At 42.3% G+C, this 20,228-nt stretch overlaps 1 protein-coding gene across 6 annotated transcripts in view; it reads right to left on the bottom strand.

The window, feature by feature from the left end:
• Positions 1-20,228, bottom strand: part of TBC1D30 (TBC1 domain family member 30) — a 94,112-nt gene that overhangs the window by 14,901 nt on the left and 58,983 nt on the right. For all 6 annotated transcript variants that reach the window (XM_088837057.1, XM_088837056.1, XM_088837059.1 and 3 more), the window contains 3 exons: positions 14,110-14,278; positions 11,847-12,015; positions 7,299-7,404 (listed from right to left, as the gene is read on the bottom strand). In XM_088837057.1, the coding sequence (XP_088693183.1) occupies positions 7,299-7,404; positions 11,847-12,015; positions 14,110-14,278 (444 nt within the window). The remainder of the gene's footprint in view (positions 1-7,298; positions 7,405-11,846; positions 12,016-14,109; positions 14,279-20,228) is intronic.

Here is a 20,228-nt window from a genome sequence, read left to right on the forward strand (position 1 = left end):
ATCAGTGAGATGTCTAGCTGAAGAGTCACCTTTTATTTCTGCTAATTTTATTAAAAGTTATCAGAAAACTCCTTGGCCCAGCCTCATGAAGCAAGTGTGTAAGAAAAGAAAGAGGAGTACATTTTGGCCCTACTCTGTCCCATCCTGACCCAGAGTAAATGGTCTGGGGTCTTACCAAGCTCCTTCAAGGGCCACTCAGCTAAAGACATTGGACCAAAAAGAACACTGGCTCCACTGGGATTCATGCTCTTTTCCTGCTCTTCCTCTCTCTATAATTTACTTTTAGTTAGCCCTTTAAAGTATAAATCAGTGTTTCGGAAATAAGTGAGCTTATAGTATTTCACATGTATTCACTCACTTACTTAAAGGTCTCTCTTGTCAGCAGACATATTTATCCCATGAAGGTACATGACATACTACCACAGTCCTCAGGGTACCTGAGAAGCTCTAGGTACCCAACTGTGTAAATCAGAGATTTACAACCAATTTCAAGAAAGGAATTTTACTAATTATCTTAGAGTCAAGTATAGTAAACAAATAGTATCTTAAGGTTAAAAAGGAATTTAAACATAATTTAGTTCAACCTCCCTCCCACGCAAGATTGCCCTCTAGAGCATCTCCAACATTTGATCATAAGGGTGCTGCTTGAACACTTCTAGTTACGGGCCCACACAATTTTGCAAGGCAGACAGTTTCATTTTTGACAGCACTAATTAATCAAATGGTATCCTTCTATTGGACAAGCATTCACATCCATGTGATTTCCATTTCATCACTGATAGAAAAAGGGAAGTCTCATGGCACATGAAAGCTCCCCTCAAGTAACCGTAAATTATTGACAACTGCTTTTGGTGAGGTTTTCCCAAACTCGTCTAGTAATTGCATGTAACTAACTTTTCTATATATAATGCTGCTGCTGCTTAGTCGCTTCAGTCACATTTGACTCTGTGCGACACTATGAACTACAGCCTGCCAGACTCCTCTGTCCATGGGATTCTCTAGCCAACAGTACTAGAGTGGGTTGCCACGCCCTCTTCCAGGGAATCTTTCCAACCCAGGAATCAAACCTGGGTCTCCTGCATTGCAGTCAGATTCTTTACTGCTGAGCCACCAGGGAAGCCCTCTATATATAATAACTATATATAAAACTATAGAGAGAGATTTTCTTGGTGATCTAGTTCCTAAGACTCTGTGCTCCCAATGCAGGGGGCCTCAGTTCGATCCCTGGTCAGAGAATGAAATTCCACATGCTGCAACTAAGAGTTCACATGTCACAGCTAAAAAAAAAAAGAAAAAAATCTTGCATGCCACAACTAAGTCATGGAGCAGTAAAAAAAAAAAAAAAAAAAAACCAACTATAACTTTTCTCTCAAAGAATCCATGAGAGACTTTGTCAAAAGGAGTAGCAAAATCCATATAAACTATTTCATCAGTATTCTCCCAATCTCTTTTTATAACATTATCTCTTATTTAAATGGCCATTGCTAATAATATAAAAGAGTGATGAGATTTGTGGCTAAAAAAAAAACAAAAACACAGTAGATAAATTTGGCACATGGCACCTAGAACTGAAAGAAATAGGGAAAACCAAACAGGGAGAATCTTTGCATCTCTTCAGGTCAAAAATAAAGATCTTGTATGCGGTCCACATTTTTCATCTGGAGTCATTTCAAGTTTGCTGACAGACTTAAGGTCTACCGTAATTAGATCATAGCCACTGAATTAATTTTCTTAAGGAGGAAATACAGAAAAGAGAGAGCTTGAAATGACATTCAGCATTTCTTTCCTTAATACTCGATGATGTCAGGGAAAACCAACAAGTCTATTTACTGCCCAAACTACCAACATGCATTTAAATAGACATTTATATTTAGGTACTACTGAAAAAGAATAGTATTTCTCTTTTTCATCTCTGACATGTTTTACAGAAAATATGAAAACATAAGTTGTACAAAATTAGAATCAGTTCATCTTCACCAGATGTTTTCCTCAGCAGGAGAAATGCTGCTAAAATGAAATCTAATCAATCAAGCCACAGTCTACATTTTTCCTTCTAGGATTCTCTTAAAGCAAAGTAAAGAGGGGGTTCTCTTTTCCTATGGTATCTAAGACAGGAAATTCCCAGAAGACAAAGTGTAATGTATCTGTCATTTACAATGTTTAAACTTTCAGTTCAGTTCAGTCGCTCAGTCATGTCCGACTCTCCGCAACCCCATGAATCACAGCACGCCAGGCCTCCCTGTCCATCACCAACTCCCGGAGTTCACTCAAACTCATGTCCATCGAGTCAGTGATGCCATCCAGCCATCTCACTCTCTGTCGTCCCCTTCTCCTCCCGCCCCCAATCCCTCCCAGCATCAGAGTCTTTTCCAGTGAGTCAACTCTTCACATGAGGTGGCCAAAGTATTGGAGTTTCAGCTTTAGCATCAGTCCTTCCAATGCATGCTGCTCATTTTTCTAAAGGGGATTTCAGATTTTAGAAAGACATATTTTGAATAAGGTGGAAGCCCTGTGTTGGGTGATGAGGAGCAGCAACAGACCACGCATTGAGCTTGGATCCCACCAGTTCTGGGCCTGCCACTAGACAACCCAAGAATACGGTGAGATGCTCACTCTCCATGTCTTAGTTTCTCCTCTGTTAAGTGACAGAATTAGGTTAGTGGACCTTTAAGTGTCTTTCAAACCAGTGTTTCTATAAGTGTTAGTTCAAACCACTTGCATAACAACCACCCATGGGCCAAATATCTGCCTTTTAATGCACTCCTGACATGCTGCTTATACACAGTCAAGCTGGAAAACCACTGCCTCAAATTCTACTGTTTTACAGTTCTGTGTATCCACGGAGCAGCCAGGGGGACTCTTAGCACTACATTAGGCATTATGGGGATACACAGTAATATGAGGCCCTTGTCATTAAGCAAACTGCTACTTCGTTGGGGAGAGAACACAAGTATATTTGAAAAAATACCAAACCATATAAAATAATTTGTAATGAGCACTAAGTCAGTAGTGACAATTGCTGACAATCTTAAGTGCTGAAGGAGTAGGGAGGAGCTATTAGTATCATTAACAAGGGCTTAGGTAACAGCCTGGTGGGAGGAGCTGGGGGAGACTGAGTAGGATCTGGTGGACAGAAAGGATTTTCACAGAGGGGAGCTGGAGGGAACCCCAAGCCTTGTCATGGGGATGAACACGGCCCACAGAGGACAGGGTGAGGACAGAGCTATGGCCAGTGCAATAGGTCCTGGCTGTGAAGTGGTGGGGAACACCTCTGGACAGCTGAGGAATGGGGCAACCACGGAATACCTCCAATGCAGCCAGTGTGAGAACAAACCCACCTTTCTCCCCCCATGAACATTCCCTCTTCTTCCTAAGCCAGAAGGCATTGGCAGTGGAAAATATTATGGAAACCTGAGGGCTGTCCTTGTCTCCCCCTTCGTTTCTCCCTCACCCCATATCCCTTTTCCATGGCCAAGTCCTGTCAACTTCGCCCCTAAGTATTGCTTCTGCTCCATTCTTGCTTCTTCACTTCCCGACCTCCTGACAGAGACCCCTTCAAGTCCGCCCTTCACGGAGTTGCCCCTGGAGTCGACATAAGACACAACTGAGACTGTTTCCTCCTCTCCCTGAAATCTCTCTGAACCACAGCTCTTCTCCCCTTTCCAAAAGTTCAACAGGAGACCAAGAACTCCAGCAAGTGCAACCTCACAACCAGTGACCTGAAGGATCAAGTCCACACTCCTTACTCCCTACATTTGTTCAGTGCTCCATCATGTCCGACTCTGCAACCCCAAGGACTGCAGCATGTCAGCCTTCCCTGTCCATCACTATCTCCTCCGGAGTTTGCTCAGACTCATGTCTACTGAGTCAATGATGCCATCCAACCATCTCATCCTCTGTCGCCCCCTTCGCCTCCTGCCCTCAATCTTTCCCAGCATCAGGGGCTTTTCCAATGAGTCAGCTCTTCACATCAGGTGGCCAAAGTATTGGAGCTTCAGCTTCAGCATCAGTCTTCCAGTCAGTAAACCAAACTCCTATAGCTTCCTTCCCACACCATAATATTTTCCACTGCCAATGCCTTGACTCCTGCTGCTCTGTCGACCATGAATTGCCTCTCTGATCTGCCCCACTGTCTCCAACACATACGCACCCCTGCATACACACACACTCACATACACACACAGAGTATGACCTACTCCTGTTCATCTTTAGAGGAAAACCAGACATTAATTTCCACTACGAGGTCTTCTGACAGAGAGAGGCGTTCAATTAATATTTGGAGAAGTTAATACAGGGCTTAGAAAACTAGGCTGAAGCATTTTATTTGTTAATAACAAGGAAGCACAGGAAGGTTTTATGAAGAACAATAAAATGACCAAAGCAGCAAGTGCTGACGATTCTTCTGAAAGCAAAGTACAGACTGTATTAGAGGGACTGTGGAAGGAGGGCCATCATCTGATGTGGTTTAATTCAGCAAACACTTGAGAAAGAGAAGGCAGAGAGACTTCCCTGGTGGTCCAGTGGCTAAGACTCCATGCTCCCAATGCAAGAGGCCTGGGTTCGATTCCTGCTCAGGGAGCTAGATCCCGCATGCTGCAACTAAGCGTTCACATGCTGCAACTAAAGATCCTGCACGCCACAACTAAAATACTCCACACACCACAAGGAAGATGGAAGATCCTGCATGCTGCAACTAAGACCTGGCACAGCCAAATACACAAATAAATACTTTTCAAAAACAGAGAGAAGGCAGCAAACTAGTTGCAGACTCTCAATGGCTATTTGCTTAATGAACTAATACATTTATTGTGCAGCACTAGGAGAAGGTAGTATCTCCCTGGTGGCTCAGATGGTAAAAAGTCTGCCTGCAGTGCGAAAGACCTGGGTTCGATCCCTGGGTCAGGAAGATCCCCTGGAGAAGGAAATGACAACCCACTCCAGTATTCTCGCCTGGAAAATTCTGTCGATGAAGGACCCTGGCAGGCTACAATCCGTGGGGTTGCAAAGTGTCAGACACAACTGAGCGACTTCACTTTCTTTCCTGTTTCTTTCTAGGAGAAGGTAAAGCACTACATATTATGAGAAAACAGTCCCCGTCCTCCAGGAATTCATAATATCGCTGAGGAAATAAAATCCAGCCTCAAATCAAGGTAGAATGTGATGAAGGCTCACAAGAGTGTTACAAGGAAAACGTGGTGAGTCAAAGAAGGAGATGCTTTTAGTTGAGTCTATCAGAGACTGGACTGATGATGAAGTTGAAACTCTAATACTTTGACCACCTGATGCGAAGAACTGACTCATCTGAAAAGACCCTGATGCTGGGGAAGATTGCTGGCAGGAGGAGAAGGGGATGACCAAGGATGAGATGGTGGGATGACAGAGGATGAGATGGTTGGATGGCATCACCGACTCAATGGACATAAGTTTGAGTAAACTCCAGGAGTCAGTGATGGGCAGGGAGGCCTGGTGTGCTGCAGTCCATGGGGTCACAAAGAGTTGGACACAACTGAACGACTCAACTGAACTGACAGACGAAAGACTGTTTCATGAAGGAGATGGCATATGAACTGGCCCTTTCCCAGGGAGGCAGGCCTGAAACATGTGAAGAGACTGAACAGGGAAACATGTGAAGGGACTGAGGGAGACTGAACAGAGGGAGCAAAGGGGTGGAGCAGGCATATCCCCCAGTACCTCCAGAACACGGAAGACAGTGTGGCTTGCCTAGACTTGGGTCAGGGGTACAAAAGGGAACAATAGGAACTATGGCTGAAAAGAGAGGTAAATGCCAGACAGTCAGGAGCGCTGGATGATGAGCTGAGAAGTCCACGCTCTGTGTTGTAGGTAATAAGTAGTCATTGAAGTTTCATGAGTGAGGAAGAAGCAATGAGATCTCAGAGTCCTGCCTGGGGCATGTGAATCAGGCAGTTCTTTAGGATGTCAAGTGCGGGCCCCCAACACCCAGGCCACAGAGAGTACCTCCCGTCAGATCACTGGCAGCATTAGATCAGAAATAGAGTGCATAATAAATAACATGCTTGAATCTTGAATCATCCTGAAACCACTCCCCTGACCCTGGTCTGTGGAAAACTTGTCTTCTACAAAATCTGTCCCTGGTGCCAAAAAAGATTGGGGACCTCTGAAAAAGACTTCATATGTGGAATATGAGAATCATGTTTAATAAAAGACACTTCCCTCTACAAGAAAGAAGAAGCAAGGAAGCAATGGCTCGGGAGGTGTGACAGGAGCTGGAATCGGAGCACAGAGGTCAGGTGCAGAGAGCGCACTTCCTGCTCTAAGTCAGACAGGGAGGAAGAAAGAAGAGATGAGAATGCAAAGAAAAGGTGAAATGAAAATAGAAATGCTCAGGGAGAGTCTACCGGGTGGTCAGTATTCTCAACAACTTGGGCAGCTTTCTGCGAAAAGTGAGGGGTTCCGAGAAGCAGGTGGAGGTGCCAGGAGATGAGGAGAGAAATAAAAGCTCTTCTCAAGTCCTAAATGAGGGCCTGAGTCTTTGTTTTCTAAAACATTGACTGGGCCGCAGCCACCAAAATGACCTCAGGCATGGAACCTAACATTAAAGTTGAAACCAAGGAAAGGGAGAGAGAGGCACCACAGAGAAAGAAGGAACCAAGGCCCAGCAACAACTTTGGACAAGAACCACTCTTGGTTAGTTTGCAGGAGGAAAGAAGAACCTGGAAGAGAAACAGGCATCAGAAGCCCAGGAGAAGACTGAGAAAAAATCACGCTGTAGAGCCTAATGGAAGACACAGTGTTAACAAATCTGCTATCTCTTCTACACTCACTGCCATTTTTAATGACTCGCCCAGTATGATGCTGAGATACAGCAACATGCCAGAAAGCAACAAAACCATTCAAGTCGGCGATTTTGAAATTTATGATTCCTGTGTAAAAACATAAGTTGCAAATGTGGACAAAACAAATAAACCAAAATGAGAAGCAGAATAACCTCCTTTTGATCCTCAACAATTCCTTCCCAGAAATAATTATTTCTCCCCACCAGTCTCCCTTTAAGGCTAAGAATCAGATCCAGAATAAGTGCCTGGGGGATTTGTTGGTGAGGGGGGAGGTGCTCTGATGCGGTTTTCTGTTTGTTTGTTTTTGTATTGCATTTTCTGTTTTTTTAAAAAAATTTCCAGCTTTATTTGAGCCATAGTTGACATATAACATTGTTTAATGAAAGTCATAATAAATATCCATTATTCGTTTCTTCCTTCCTCTGCTTTCCTCAAGGTATTGGGGTCCCCTGAGCCAAGGGGGGGCAGGCATTGCCCACTCACCTGCATGAGTTCATGGCTTTCCAGAAGATCATTCTCTAGCATCTCCTGGGTAAGACGCCCCATGGTGCTATAGAATTCATCTGCTGTCTCACAGCATTCTATCTGCCTAGATAAAGAAAGGACAGAAAAAGGAATTGTTTAGGAGACCCCTGCTATCAGGTACATGCTGCAGGCACAACAAGATGTGTTTTCCCTTGCCATCAAATCAACCAAGTTAGCAGTCAACGGAAGTCAAAATCCTCTGATTACACTCACAGGACAGCCTGTGATAGGCAGAGAAAAGATTTTAAAACTTGGAAGGTCAACATAGTGGTACTTATTCAAGGGTGAGTTCCTGTCTTTGCTACACTGCTCTCCTGACTCACAGCTCCACCTGTGGCATCTTTACTGCTTCCACGTGACACCTTCTACACATCTGAACACCCATCACTGACCAGAAATAATAACTAAGAAATTGGGTACCCAAGAACAATTATCTCCTGGAGGGAATCTGTTGCTCTCAATTTGCAAACAGCAATGCCATTGACAGACTGAAACCAAACCACAGTAGAAATGAAAGATGAAACACACAAGAACTTTATCTGCACGTTTCATCAGTCCTCAGGGTATTTTCACAGTCTTTCCAGCCCTTCTCAGGACACTGCTGCTAGCTGGAGATTACACCCTGTTATATTTTTTAACTTCTTATTTTGTATTAGGGTATAGCTGGTTAACAATATTGTGATAGTTGCAGGTGAACACTGAAGGGACCCAGACATATGTGAATGGATGTATGTATCCATTCTCCTTCAAACTCTCCTCCCATCCAGGCTGCCACATAACACTGAGCAGAGTTCCATGTGCTATATAGTGTGTCCTCGCTGGTTATCCATTTTAAACATAGCAGCTACACCTTGTTTCTTGCATTTGGTTCAACAGGTAAATAAAGACTGTCACCGGCCATCCCGTGAGACAGGTGAAACTTTAATTCTTCCTCTAGAGAGGGAAGAAAAAGGAATTACCCAAAGCAGAGACCTCGGTATTTATCTATTACGTCATTCTTTGCATAGCAGAAAAACTATTTGCCTTACCAAGCATAAGACATACTCTTTGACATATGCTAAGGTTGGGGGATCTCCATAGAGCCAGTCAAAAAAATATATGATCCTGGGAAAACTGCAGGCTCTAGAGTTCTGTTCAAATCACATTGCCACCATCATGTAAGTAAATAAATGAAGTAAACTGTTGAAGTGCTGATGCAAAAATTTAGAGCAGCATGTGGGCATAAGTTGAAAAGTGGTTAAGTTTATCCTTGGGGCCAGGTGGAGAGTGAGGAAGAGAAGTAATGTTTAAGGTGAATTTTGATAAATATTCTACAGATTGACAAGGAGGAAAAAGCACCCCAAACACGTGGATACAGGAGACAGAAGGCCCTACCTGGGGAAATGGATGTAGGTCCACAGATCACAGTGGGGGTGGCTGTATGGCCAGGGTTAGCCAGAGAGAGCTGAGGGCGGTGGTGGTATTGTTTAGTCGCTTAGTCATGTCCAACTCTTTTGTGACCCCATGGACTGCAGTACGCCAGCTTCCTCAGTCCATGGGATTTCCCAGGCAAGAATACTGGAGTGGGTTGCCATTTCTTCCTTCAGGGGATCTTCTCGACCCAGGGATCGAACCCTTGTCTCCTGTTCGTTACCACTGAGCCACTAGGGAAGCTGAAGGTAGAATGGTGCAGAGAGCAAATCGCAAAGGCCTCATCTGCCTGCTGAGCCCTCTCAGGACAAGAGTCCCTGAAAGGCCTTTAACAGAGAGTGTGGGAACAGACATGCCACTGGCAAGGTTGCCCCAGAGGCGGCACAGCAAGTGTAGAGTATGATGGGAGGCCATGGAGGACAGTGCCAGGCATGAGGCAATGAGGGAGGGAGCCAAGGCAGTCAGGGCAGAGAAGAAAGGACACGGGAAGAGACGCCACTGAGACTGTGCTGATGGTCGGTCGACAGCTTACGTTCCACAAGTGCCCTTGAATGAGCAAAGGAGGAAACTTCATGTTGCAGAATCAAGGTGAATCATGGGAAGGGCCCCTGGATACGCACACATGAGGCCCTGAAGTTACTCAGGTACACATGACCCAGAGATCATCTGCATGATGTTCAGGACTTTTCCGATGGACGGTTTGTGGGGAAGATGACAGGCCCAGGAGTCAGAAAGATCCAGGGCTAAATCCCAGCTCGACTCACTAGCTGTGGGACCTTGAACTAATTCGTCAGCCTTCCTGGGGCAATTTTCTCACCTGAAAAGACAGGGAGAATAATCCTACCTACTTCACAGGGTTGTGGGGAGAAGTGAATAAGATAATGAGTTTAATCTTCTTAACATAATGACTGCACTGCAGGCCCTTGATGTTGTGTGTTGGTTGCCTTTCCTTTCACTTAATGAGCTGCACGCTCAAAACATGTGAAATTATAATGAGCAAAAACTCGGAAACATTTGAAATTCTACCAGTCTAACTCACAGATTCCTGAACTTCATAAACAGGAGCCATTTATAATCAGAGATTCACATTATTAGAAGCACAGATAATAGAGCCAAGGTACCCACATTCAAAATCAGGTCTTTCCACTTAAAAACTGGGTGATGTGGGGCAATTTCCTTAAGTTCTTTGTGCCGCAGTGACGACATCTGTAAAATGGGGATGATAATAGAACCTACCTCCTAGGATGACAGTGAGATTAAATGAGTTAAACTTTTACATCTATAGTGCTTAGAATCATGCCTGTCCATTGCAAGCATTCTGTGAATTTTGGATATTAAGTGTAGCTATTATTATTTCAATAATGTGACACCCCTGGGATGACCATAATAATAAATTCTGATAGATAATGGGTAGATTAGATAGGAATAAAATAAGAACCACCTCTTTTCCTCCTGCCCCATAATTAAGAACTAACAAAAAGGGGACTAGAATCAACCCAGCATACAGTAAAGTACTGTAGTATTTTAATCCTATAAGCTAATTACTCAGCAACTATCACGATGGCTAGAGTGTGCCGACTCTGTGCAACCCCATAGATGGCAGCCACCAGGCTCTGCCGTCCCTGAGATTCTCCAGGCAAGAACACTGGAGTGGGCTGCCATTTTCTTCTCCAAATAGAGAAATTACCAACGCTCAAACCGTTTACAAGGTAGTAGGCTGGAGATACATGACTGCAGAAAAAGGCTGCTGTCGGAAGAAAGTAAACTGGTATGTAAATATCCCAACAAATCCCCCACAGGTGAATTTATTTGCCTCACTGAAAAGCTATCCACAGCAAAACAAAGGCAGAGGAGATTGCTATGTGATATTTAAAAACACTTCCACACAACAATGATTTTATTTTAATCCCTGAATTGTTAGCTGGTGGATTTTTCTTACAAAATTAAAAAAATGCTGCAAGTCCCTCAGGAAACAACCTCCCATCAATAAAAAGGCTACTTAAGAGGCTTCTGAAACAAAACACTGGAAGTGATTTATAAGTTCTCTGACATGTTGCCTATGGGTACCCACTCAAGTCATTTAAAAATAGCTCTAGGAAAGAAATATTAAAAACTTTTCTGCATCTTCAGTTAACTGTAACAGTTTCATCCTGATGTCTCTCCCATTACCCAAAAGACAGATATTTAATGTAACAGACATAATGCATTAGAGATGGGTGAAAATACCCTAGTGTTTTCAGCCCTGATACTAGACAAGAATGTAAGTGAAATCTACTTGGTGGTAATAGATTTCAAATGGAATTGACTCTTGATGAAAGGAAAGAAGTTCCATGTGTTCTACTATTGACTAGGTACCAGGCACCATGCTAGATACCTTTATACATATTAGCTCATTTAATTTTATCACATTCCACAAAATACCAACCCTGAATATTTACTGGAAGGACTAATGCTGAAGTTGAAGCTCCAATACTTTTGGATGCGAAGGGCCAACACATTGGAAAAGACCCTGATGCTGGGAAAAATTGAGGGCAGGAGAAGCAGTGGGCAGCAGAGGATGAGATGGTTGGACAGCATCACTGACTCAATGCACATGAGTTTGAGCAAACTCCAGGAGATAGTGAAGGACAGGGAAGCCTGGCGTGCTGCAGTCCATGGGGTCACAAAGAGTCAGACACAACTGAGTGACTGAACAACAACAAAATAATTATAAAGACTAAAACGTAAGCCAAATTGCAGTCTTAACCAACAAACCCACACAGTTGTCTCCAGATCTTTCAGTTCCTCTTCCACCTAAGCCCCTCTTCCTCTCCCCAACCAGGGTTAGGAAAGATGCCAACAGCGTGGGCCTGCCAGGAAGCCAGCACTGAGGAGAACTCCAGGCCTGAAACAGCCTGCCCTCTTCTCTAAAACAGTTTCCACTTGCCCCCAGCATTCACTGATGGGCCAACAGTTCAGAAGGCAAAAGCAACTGCACAGCATTCACAACTGTCTCTTTTCCTCATATTTAAATATTGATGGCTTTACACATTGGAGAACAAAAGTGCTGTAAGGTTCTTACACCACAGTACAGAACAGGAAGGGGAAATTACTTACTCTCCCAACTTTGCCCAGATAGCCAGCGACACCCGTAGGATGATTTCCGAACCTTCAAAGAAAACTGAATCCCAAATCTTTAAAACTGTATGATTAGGGAGACACGTAGCGAAGAGAGTCAGAAACCACTGCATCGTGAAGACATTTGTCAGTGGGGGCTCATATCCACCTGAAATAAAACAAACACTCTACATTTCTGCAGAATTGATGGTGTGCAAGATATGAAAATACCCTCTTTCAATCTCTCACATCCTGCATGAGAGTGAAAAGTGAAAGTGAAGTCGCTCAGTCGTGTCCGACTCTCAGTGACTCCATGGACTGCAGCCTACCAGGCTCCTCCGTCCATGGGGATTTTCCAGGCAAGAGTACTGGAGTGGGTTGCCACTTCCTTCTCCAACTCAAATATTAGCTTGGCCAAAAAGTTCATTTCGGTTTTCCCATAACATCTTACAGGAAAAATGAAAAGAACTTTTTTGCCAACCCGATATGTTATGGTATATTTCCTGGCTGATTTTTTTTTCTTGTTCTTTCCTTATTTGGGTGGGGGTAGGGGGAGAACATAGGTGTGTTTAATAAAAATTGCAATACTATGAACTTCATAAATTCTTTGTGACATTTCCGAAATCTTAACCTAAAATTTAATTTGAGTGTACCTACTGTGGGCACTGAAAATCAAGGAGGATGCTCTCCTTATCAAAAACAGGATAAAAACAAAGGATTTTAACCTCTCAAAAGTAAAAGCTGATTTCCAAAACCTCCTAAAGCCTACTTTTATTCAAATACTGCTGATAAAAAAAAATTGCTCATAAACAATTACTTGTTTACTTGTTAATATATCCATAGTCCTCAGACCACAATGGAATTAAACCAGAAATCAATAACAGCAATAAAGCTGGAAAATCCCCAAATACTTGGAGATTAAGCAAAGTGACATTTTAAAATATTTTTAAGTAAACTACATTCAGTTTTAAAGATCTGGGATCCAGCTCACGTTGAAGTTTCTGAAATCGCTAAAACAATAGTCCTCTCCCACTCCCCATTATGATTGTATAACATATAAAAATTTAGATACTAGACTAATCCTTTCTCCAAATTACAGTCAAAAGGTACATTTACCCAAGTACAAGCAAAACAAGATCTGTCCTCCTATATCCATTTTCTTCCTTCTTACCTACAAACAAAGGAGTATCTTTGTTCACAGGCTAGAATCTAAGGTCACCAAGGCATTCGGGCAAATGTGGAGCCCAGTGAAGTGTGTCTGACTCTGGAACAGGCCAAACTGGTCTTGCTGGAAGCTTTATGAAATCCTCACTGGTGCACAAGTATACTGCACAGTCAAATTAAATAAGATTACTCCAACTACTTGGAAGAAAATGCTTAGAGACACCTGGATGTCACTATAACTTCCAGTGTATTTTAATCATAGATGAGGTCCTCAAAACCCTTTCAGATTTTCCCAGATTTAAATTCATGGGTCAGGAACTGACAATCATTTAAAGAAAACATAGCAAACATAGTATTTTTGGTATCTGGAGAAGTGCAAGCAGTGAGTATGATGACAGCTATGAGCTTGGGTACTTGGAAAGCTGGTGATGCCAACTAGATGGCAGAGACTCAGCTACTTGCAGAGCCATCTCCATTGCCACCTTAATCAACCCAGTCCCTTCCTTCAGGGCTCAGACTCTACCTGGAGGCCAAAAGAGCCCTTCTCCAGTAAGAACTGGTCCATTCATCTCAAGTAAGTCTAAATATCCTTCACATGAATGAATAAAAGGAGCATTAAACATCTCAGCCCAAAGGACTGCTTTTATATCCTACAACTTTATGAAAATATATATTCTACTCTCCATAACCTCAATGGTTGAAGCAAAACCACAGGCTTGGCCAAGCTGTACCTGCAGTTCAATTTTAAAGAACTCATAGTTTTGATGCCAACTTAGAGCAGTTTAACTGATAGCAAGGCACAGATACCATTCTTTACCTAGACTACAATATATAGTTGGTGAGCTGGTACTGGTAAGGTATTGGGTTCCTGACTGACTTCTTAACCATAACCAGTAAGAGATTCAACATCTGGCCCACTGTTTGGGTTTTGTTTTTAGTTCTGTTTTTGTTCTCTAGAAATCTATTTCACTGCAGCAAGCTCCTACCAAGTGAAATATCTGAAAACATGTTTCACCATTCAAGGTTTAGGCTCATAAGTACAGTGGTATCAGAAAAGTAAACTATTTTCAAAGGTAAAATAGCATCGAATCATCACTACCTCCACTCTCCTTGTTTGCAGTTTTCTGAAGAGTATCCAGGTGTTGAGATAATGCAGGGAGATTCAGTCTCAAGAGGTCTCGGAAGACGGCCATATCCACGGACAGTGCCCGGAGATTGTTGACAAAATAGCTTTCGGGAAGTACCTTGTCAATAAGGTAAATCATAATCTGAAGAAAAAAAGATATAGAATAAGATTGCTTCTCAAAAACTGCTTGCTATACCAACACGTCCTACATAGAACATATTCAAATTGGCAAAAGACAGTTAGCCAAAGCACACTGTTCTTTACACGTGTCAGCACCAAATATTCTGGATTTTCAAGGCTCCTCTCCACTTCAAGGTAAGGAACAGGTGGCATAATTGTCTAAGTCAGGGGTCCCCAACCCCAGGGCCATGGACTGGAGCACCAGTCCTTGGCCAGTTAGGAATCTGGCCACACACAAGGTGAGCAGTGGGAGAGCAAGTGAAGCTTCATCTGCCGTGCCCCATTGTTCATGTTATGGCCTGAACCATCTCCTCTGCCCAAGCCCCATCCATGGAAAAACTGTCTTTCATGAAACCAGTCCCCGCTGCCAAAAAGGCTAGGTACCACTGGTTTAACTCACTCTGATCTCAAATCTGCTGCTGTCTAAAATTTTTAGCTGGGCCAGTAGACCTGAGTTCATCCTGGAAGTAGCTGTGATGATATAACCCTCAGGCTCCCTGTGACAAGCCATGGAGCTCAAGCTTTCTCAGCATCCAGCAGAAATCTCAAGGTCAGCTCCTTGATGTCAGCTCCTTAATCTGAAAACTCACAGCTGGCCCATCATGGAACATCCCGACTGCAGTCGATCGCAAGATTCACTGACCATCAACCTGAGGTATTTGAACAACCGATGTCAGCTTTTTGTCCACTTCCTCTCCTGGGACAATGCAACAAATGGTACATTTTTGTTTTGAGCATATGGTGCTTTTAAAATCAGATGAGATTGCCTCATATTCTTCAAATCACTGTTTTCATCCTAACTTTTCTATTCATGGTATCTTTTCTAAGATGTCAAGAACCACTGGAAAGACCCAGAAAAATACACCTGAGTTCTATATGTCAATCTCTGGTCCTTTCCCTGTCAGCTTGAAAGCTCTGTTTATGCCCTCCTCCCTAGAACACCTACACATTTCCCAGAACACAGGAAAAAGCAAAATTAAGAATAAAATCATAGCTGGCCCTATACAGTGGTGGAGAAGTAGCTGTCTCATATTTTTTCACAAAATATTATTTTAAAAAAATTATCTCCCAGATCTGCCAAGGGCCCATTTTCCCCTCATCCTTGACTTGTAGCTTCTACTTTCAGGGTCATAGTTTTGACTAAGTCAACAAGGGTGGGAATATCCTCTCAAAAAGGCCTCCCTGAAGCCTATATTACAGGAGTGACCCAGTCTAGGGAGCCACTTTAGCTTTCTTACACAGAGACAGAATTTACCAGGTAAACGTATCATCACCCTAGAAATAAGAGTGTAGCAATAAAAGCAATATATTCAGCTTGTGTGGAGGTAGGAAGTCCTTGAGGAGCCAGGCCAGTTGAGGGGGAGGACAGATTTTTAGCAGAGCAGAGGGCTGTCAGGGACCTCACACTCTACAGGTAAGGAGAAGAAGAACTGATGGGATCACAAAAACAAAATTTAAAGGTAACAGTCTATTATTGCACCTTTCATCTAGAGTAAGTTACATAGTACCAAGAAAGATTTTTATGAATTATATAAATGAATTTATAAGTTTTATGAAAAGATTACAATCCCTCAAAATTATATGAAAACAAGAAAAAAAAATTCCAATTATCACAGTAATTCTCCTGACCCAATGAAATTCTCTGTCCGAAGGCATCTCAAAGTCTAACATAAGACATAAGAGCCAGTTATGTTGCTCCACCTACTCTTATATTTCAAAGAACAAACACTAGATTTAAAAAAATAGGATAAATAATGGCAGTGGAACAAAGATAGTCTTGTCAACAAATGGTGCTGGAACAACCCTACACTCTCCACAAAATGTAACTCAAAAGGGATCACGGACCTAAGTGTAAAACACAATACTATAAAACTCATAGGAGATAAATATAGCCTAGATGACCTTGGATATGGGAATGACTTTTTATATAAAATACCAAAGGCACAATCCATGAAAGAAATACTTGGTAGGCTAGACTTTATTAAAATTTAAAACTTCCGTGAAAGACACTGTCAAGAAGATTAGAAGACAAGCCACAGGCCGGGAGGAAATACTTGAAAAGACACATCTGACAAAGGAGTGTCACCCAGAATATACAAAGAACTCTTAAAACTCAACAATTATAAGAAAACAAGCAACCCAATTAAAAAATGGACCAAAGACCTTGACAGGTACCTTACCAAAGGAGGTGTGCAGATGGCAAACAAGCTATGGAAAGATGCTTCATATCACAGTCATCAGAGAAATTCAAATTAAAACAATGAGATACCACTCTACACTTATAGGCCAAAATCTGGAATGCTGCCAGCACCGAATGCTGGCAAGGATATGGAACAACAAGAACTCTAGATTTGCTGGTAGGAATGCAGACTGGTAAAGTCACTTTGTAAGACAGCTTAACAGTTTTTTATAAAATTAAGCACGCTCTTATCATACAATCCAGTAATTGGACTCCTTGGTATTTAGCAAAAGGAGATAAAAACTTATATCCACATAGAAACCTGCATGCATATTTTTATAGCAGCTTTATTCATAATTACCAAAACTTGTAAGCAACCAAGAAGTCCTCCAGTAGGTCCAGAAAATGGAATATTATTCATCACTAAAAAGAATTAAGTGTGCGTGTGTGCTCCATTGCTCAGTCATGTCCAACTCTTTGCAAGCCCATGGACTGGGAGCCCGCCAGGCTCCTCTGTCCATGGGATTTTCCAGGCAAGAATACTGGGGTGGGGGGTAGCCATTTCCTACCCCAGTGGATCTTCCTGACCCAGGGATGCAACCAGCGTCTCTTATGTCTCCTGCATTGGCAGGGGGTATATGGAAAATCTCTGTTTCCTCCTCTCAATTTTTATTTCAATCTGAAACTGCTCCTTAAAATGAAGTATTAAAAAAATAACAGGGAAGCTTCAAATTTTTAACAAATAGTTAAATATTTTCAACTATTTTCAAAACTCTGTTTTTTACTATTTTAAAAACCTAAGTTATTAAGAAAAAACAATAAATGCAAAAAAGCAGGGGAAATGGTTTACCTACTCTGATAAACCATTTATTTCCCTATTAACAAAAACTGACAGAGGCCAAAATAGCCCCTGGAAAAACACTGACATCCAATATTTCCCTTAGCGTAGGAACTGTTTTCAGGAACCCAACTTTCCTCTGCATATTAAATGTCTAACCACAAGATTCCCAAAAGATGATGATGTCATTTCATTCCACAGAGTTCATTTTCTTAGAGGCAGAAATATAAATATTCAGTTCCTCAGCTTTGTCTAATTCATCCTTTTATGTGAATTTTTAGTTTCTCAAGCATTACTGAGATTCATGATTTGATTGGCATGTACGTCCTGTATCCCAAACCTCTCCACCCCACTCTCTAACCTGAACTGTTCACTTCAGCTTTTCAACTAAACAGTTCTCATTCCATAGTCGTGCAAATTACACCTGGGGAAAAAACTGAGTAAAGCATACAGAATGAGTAAACAAAATTGCTTTTAATAAAAAATGTCTAAACTCATGTATTTGATTTGTCACTGCCTCCCCTCTTCCACCCCTAACTATGTGATACACAAATAGCTTCAAAGTTGCTTCCTTAAATACATGAATGGAAAATTTGAGAGGATGAATACAGATTGAGATCATGTCAGGATGGATTTATAATTAATTCCATCACAATGTGTGTAAAACCAGGAGGAAAATGTGTTCATTTTTCCATGAGACATTAAGTGAGTGACTGAGACTAAGGTCAGTCAGTCAGTCAGTCAGTTCAGTTGCTCAGTCGTGTCCGACTCTCCGCGACCCCATGAATCACAGCACGCCAGGCCTCCCTGTCCATCACCAACTCCCGAGTTCACTCAAATTCATGTCCACAGAGTCGGTGATGCTTTCCAGCCATCTCATTCTCCGTCGTCCCCTTCTCCTCCCGCCCCCAACCTTTCCCAGCATCAGAGTCTTTTCCAGTGAGTCAACTCGTCGCATGAGGTGGCCAAAGTATTGCAGTTTCAGCTTTAGCATCAGTCCCTCCAATGAACATCCAGGATTGATCTCCTTTAGAATGGACTGGTTGGATCTCCTTGCAGTATAAGGGACTCTCAAGAGTCTTCTCCAACACCACAGTTCAAAAGCATCGATTCTTCGGCGATCAGCCTTCTTCACAGTCCAACTCTCACATCCATACATGACCATGGGAAAAACCACTGCCTTGACTAGACGGACCTTGGTTGGCAAAGTAATGTCTCTGCTTTTTAATATACTATCAAGGTTGGTCATAACTTTCCTTCCAAGGAGCAAGCGTCTTTTAATTTCATGGCTGCAATCAGCATCTGCAGTGATTTTGGAGACTAAGGTACATTCCATAATTAAACAGAATTGGGAGGAGTGGGACCTGGAATACAAAGACTAAGTATTTATCCCACCCATCACACAACACTGCAATCGACAACAGTTTCAGGGTTCAAATACGAATTAGCAACCCTATATTACCCCAAGCAAAAAAGGCAGTGGCCATCCTCGACACCTGAAATCCTTCATTTCTCATAAAGACTTTTTGTGGTGACTGAGTCATATTCAGACCTACAAGTTTAACTTACTAGCGTCCCATCTCAAAATGTTTCCAGAATTTTTTTTTTTTTTTTACTAAAAAAAGGCCCTAGACATCAAAGATTAAAAGACATATCATTCACTTTCATAACCTTTCTCCACACAAGCACCTTTCAGCAGACATTCACTTACAGCCTATTTCCTTCATACCTCACCCCAGATACGAAAGCAACCTGTTAAGAAGATCCAACCAGGGACTTCCCTGGTTGTCCAGTGGTTAAGACTTCACCTTCCAAAGAAGAGGTGCAGGTTCAATACCTAGTTGGGGAGCTAAGATCCCATATGCCTTGGGGCCAAAAACAGACAAACATAAAATAGAAGCAATACTGTAACAAATTCAATAAAAACTTTAAAAATGGTCAACATCAAAAAAAAAGAACTAACCAGAATTAAGTATAACAAATAAGGCAATTTAGAGCACGACCCCCCAGAATCTATACCTGCTGGTAGTCACACTCTTGTATAAGCCCTTCTCCTTAAATAGGAGCTGGACCTAGTGACTGACTTCTAATAAATAAAACATGGCAGAAGTTTCTGTGTGACACAGGGAGCTCAACCTGGTGCTCTGTGACCACCTAGAGGGGTGGGGTGGGGTGGGAGGTGGGAAGGAGGTGCAAGATGAAGGGGACATGTGTATGCTTATGCTGATTCATGTATGGCAGAAACCAACACAACATTGTAAAGCAATTATTCTCCAATTAAGAATAAATTTTAAAAAAATAAAGCATGGCAAAAATGATGGAATGTCACTTCTAATACTAGGCTGCAGATCTGTAACATAGTCTCCTCTGACTTGCTCATTCTCTTTTACTCTCTTGCTCGCTCTAAGGAATGCCAGCCACCATATTGCACAACGGAAAGGCCCACAGAGCAAAGAATAATATCCAGCAAAAAACTGAGGCCCTCAGTCCAACCATCTGTGGGGAATGAAATCTTACCAAGGATCACATGAATGAACTTGGAAGCCAGTGCTCTTCCCACTCAACTGAGCCTTCGGATGAGACTAAAGCCCTAGCTGAGAGTTTGAATGCCATGATAATGTGACCCTGAGCCAGCTAAGTTGTGCCCAGATTTCTGACTCAAAGAAATCTCATACACATTTGCTGTTTGAAGCAGCTGATTTGCTATGCAGCACTGGGTAATCAATATATGTAGTACTGAACTTGGTTTAAAAATATGATGTCTCAGGGATTTCTCTGGTGGTCCAGTGTAAGACTCCAAGCTCCCAACACAGGGAACATGGATTCAATACCTGGTTGGGGAAGTAAGATCCCACATGCACAGCAGAGAGAGAGAGAAAGAAAGATCTGTTCCCC

The sequence above is a fragment of the Moschus berezovskii genome, chromosome 6 (genome assembly GCF_049115385.1).
Source record: "Moschus berezovskii isolate FMDL1 chromosome 6, NW_MosBer_1.0, whole genome shotgun sequence".
Taxonomy (NCBI): Eukaryota; Metazoa; Chordata; class Mammalia; order Artiodactyla; family Moschidae; genus Moschus; species Moschus berezovskii.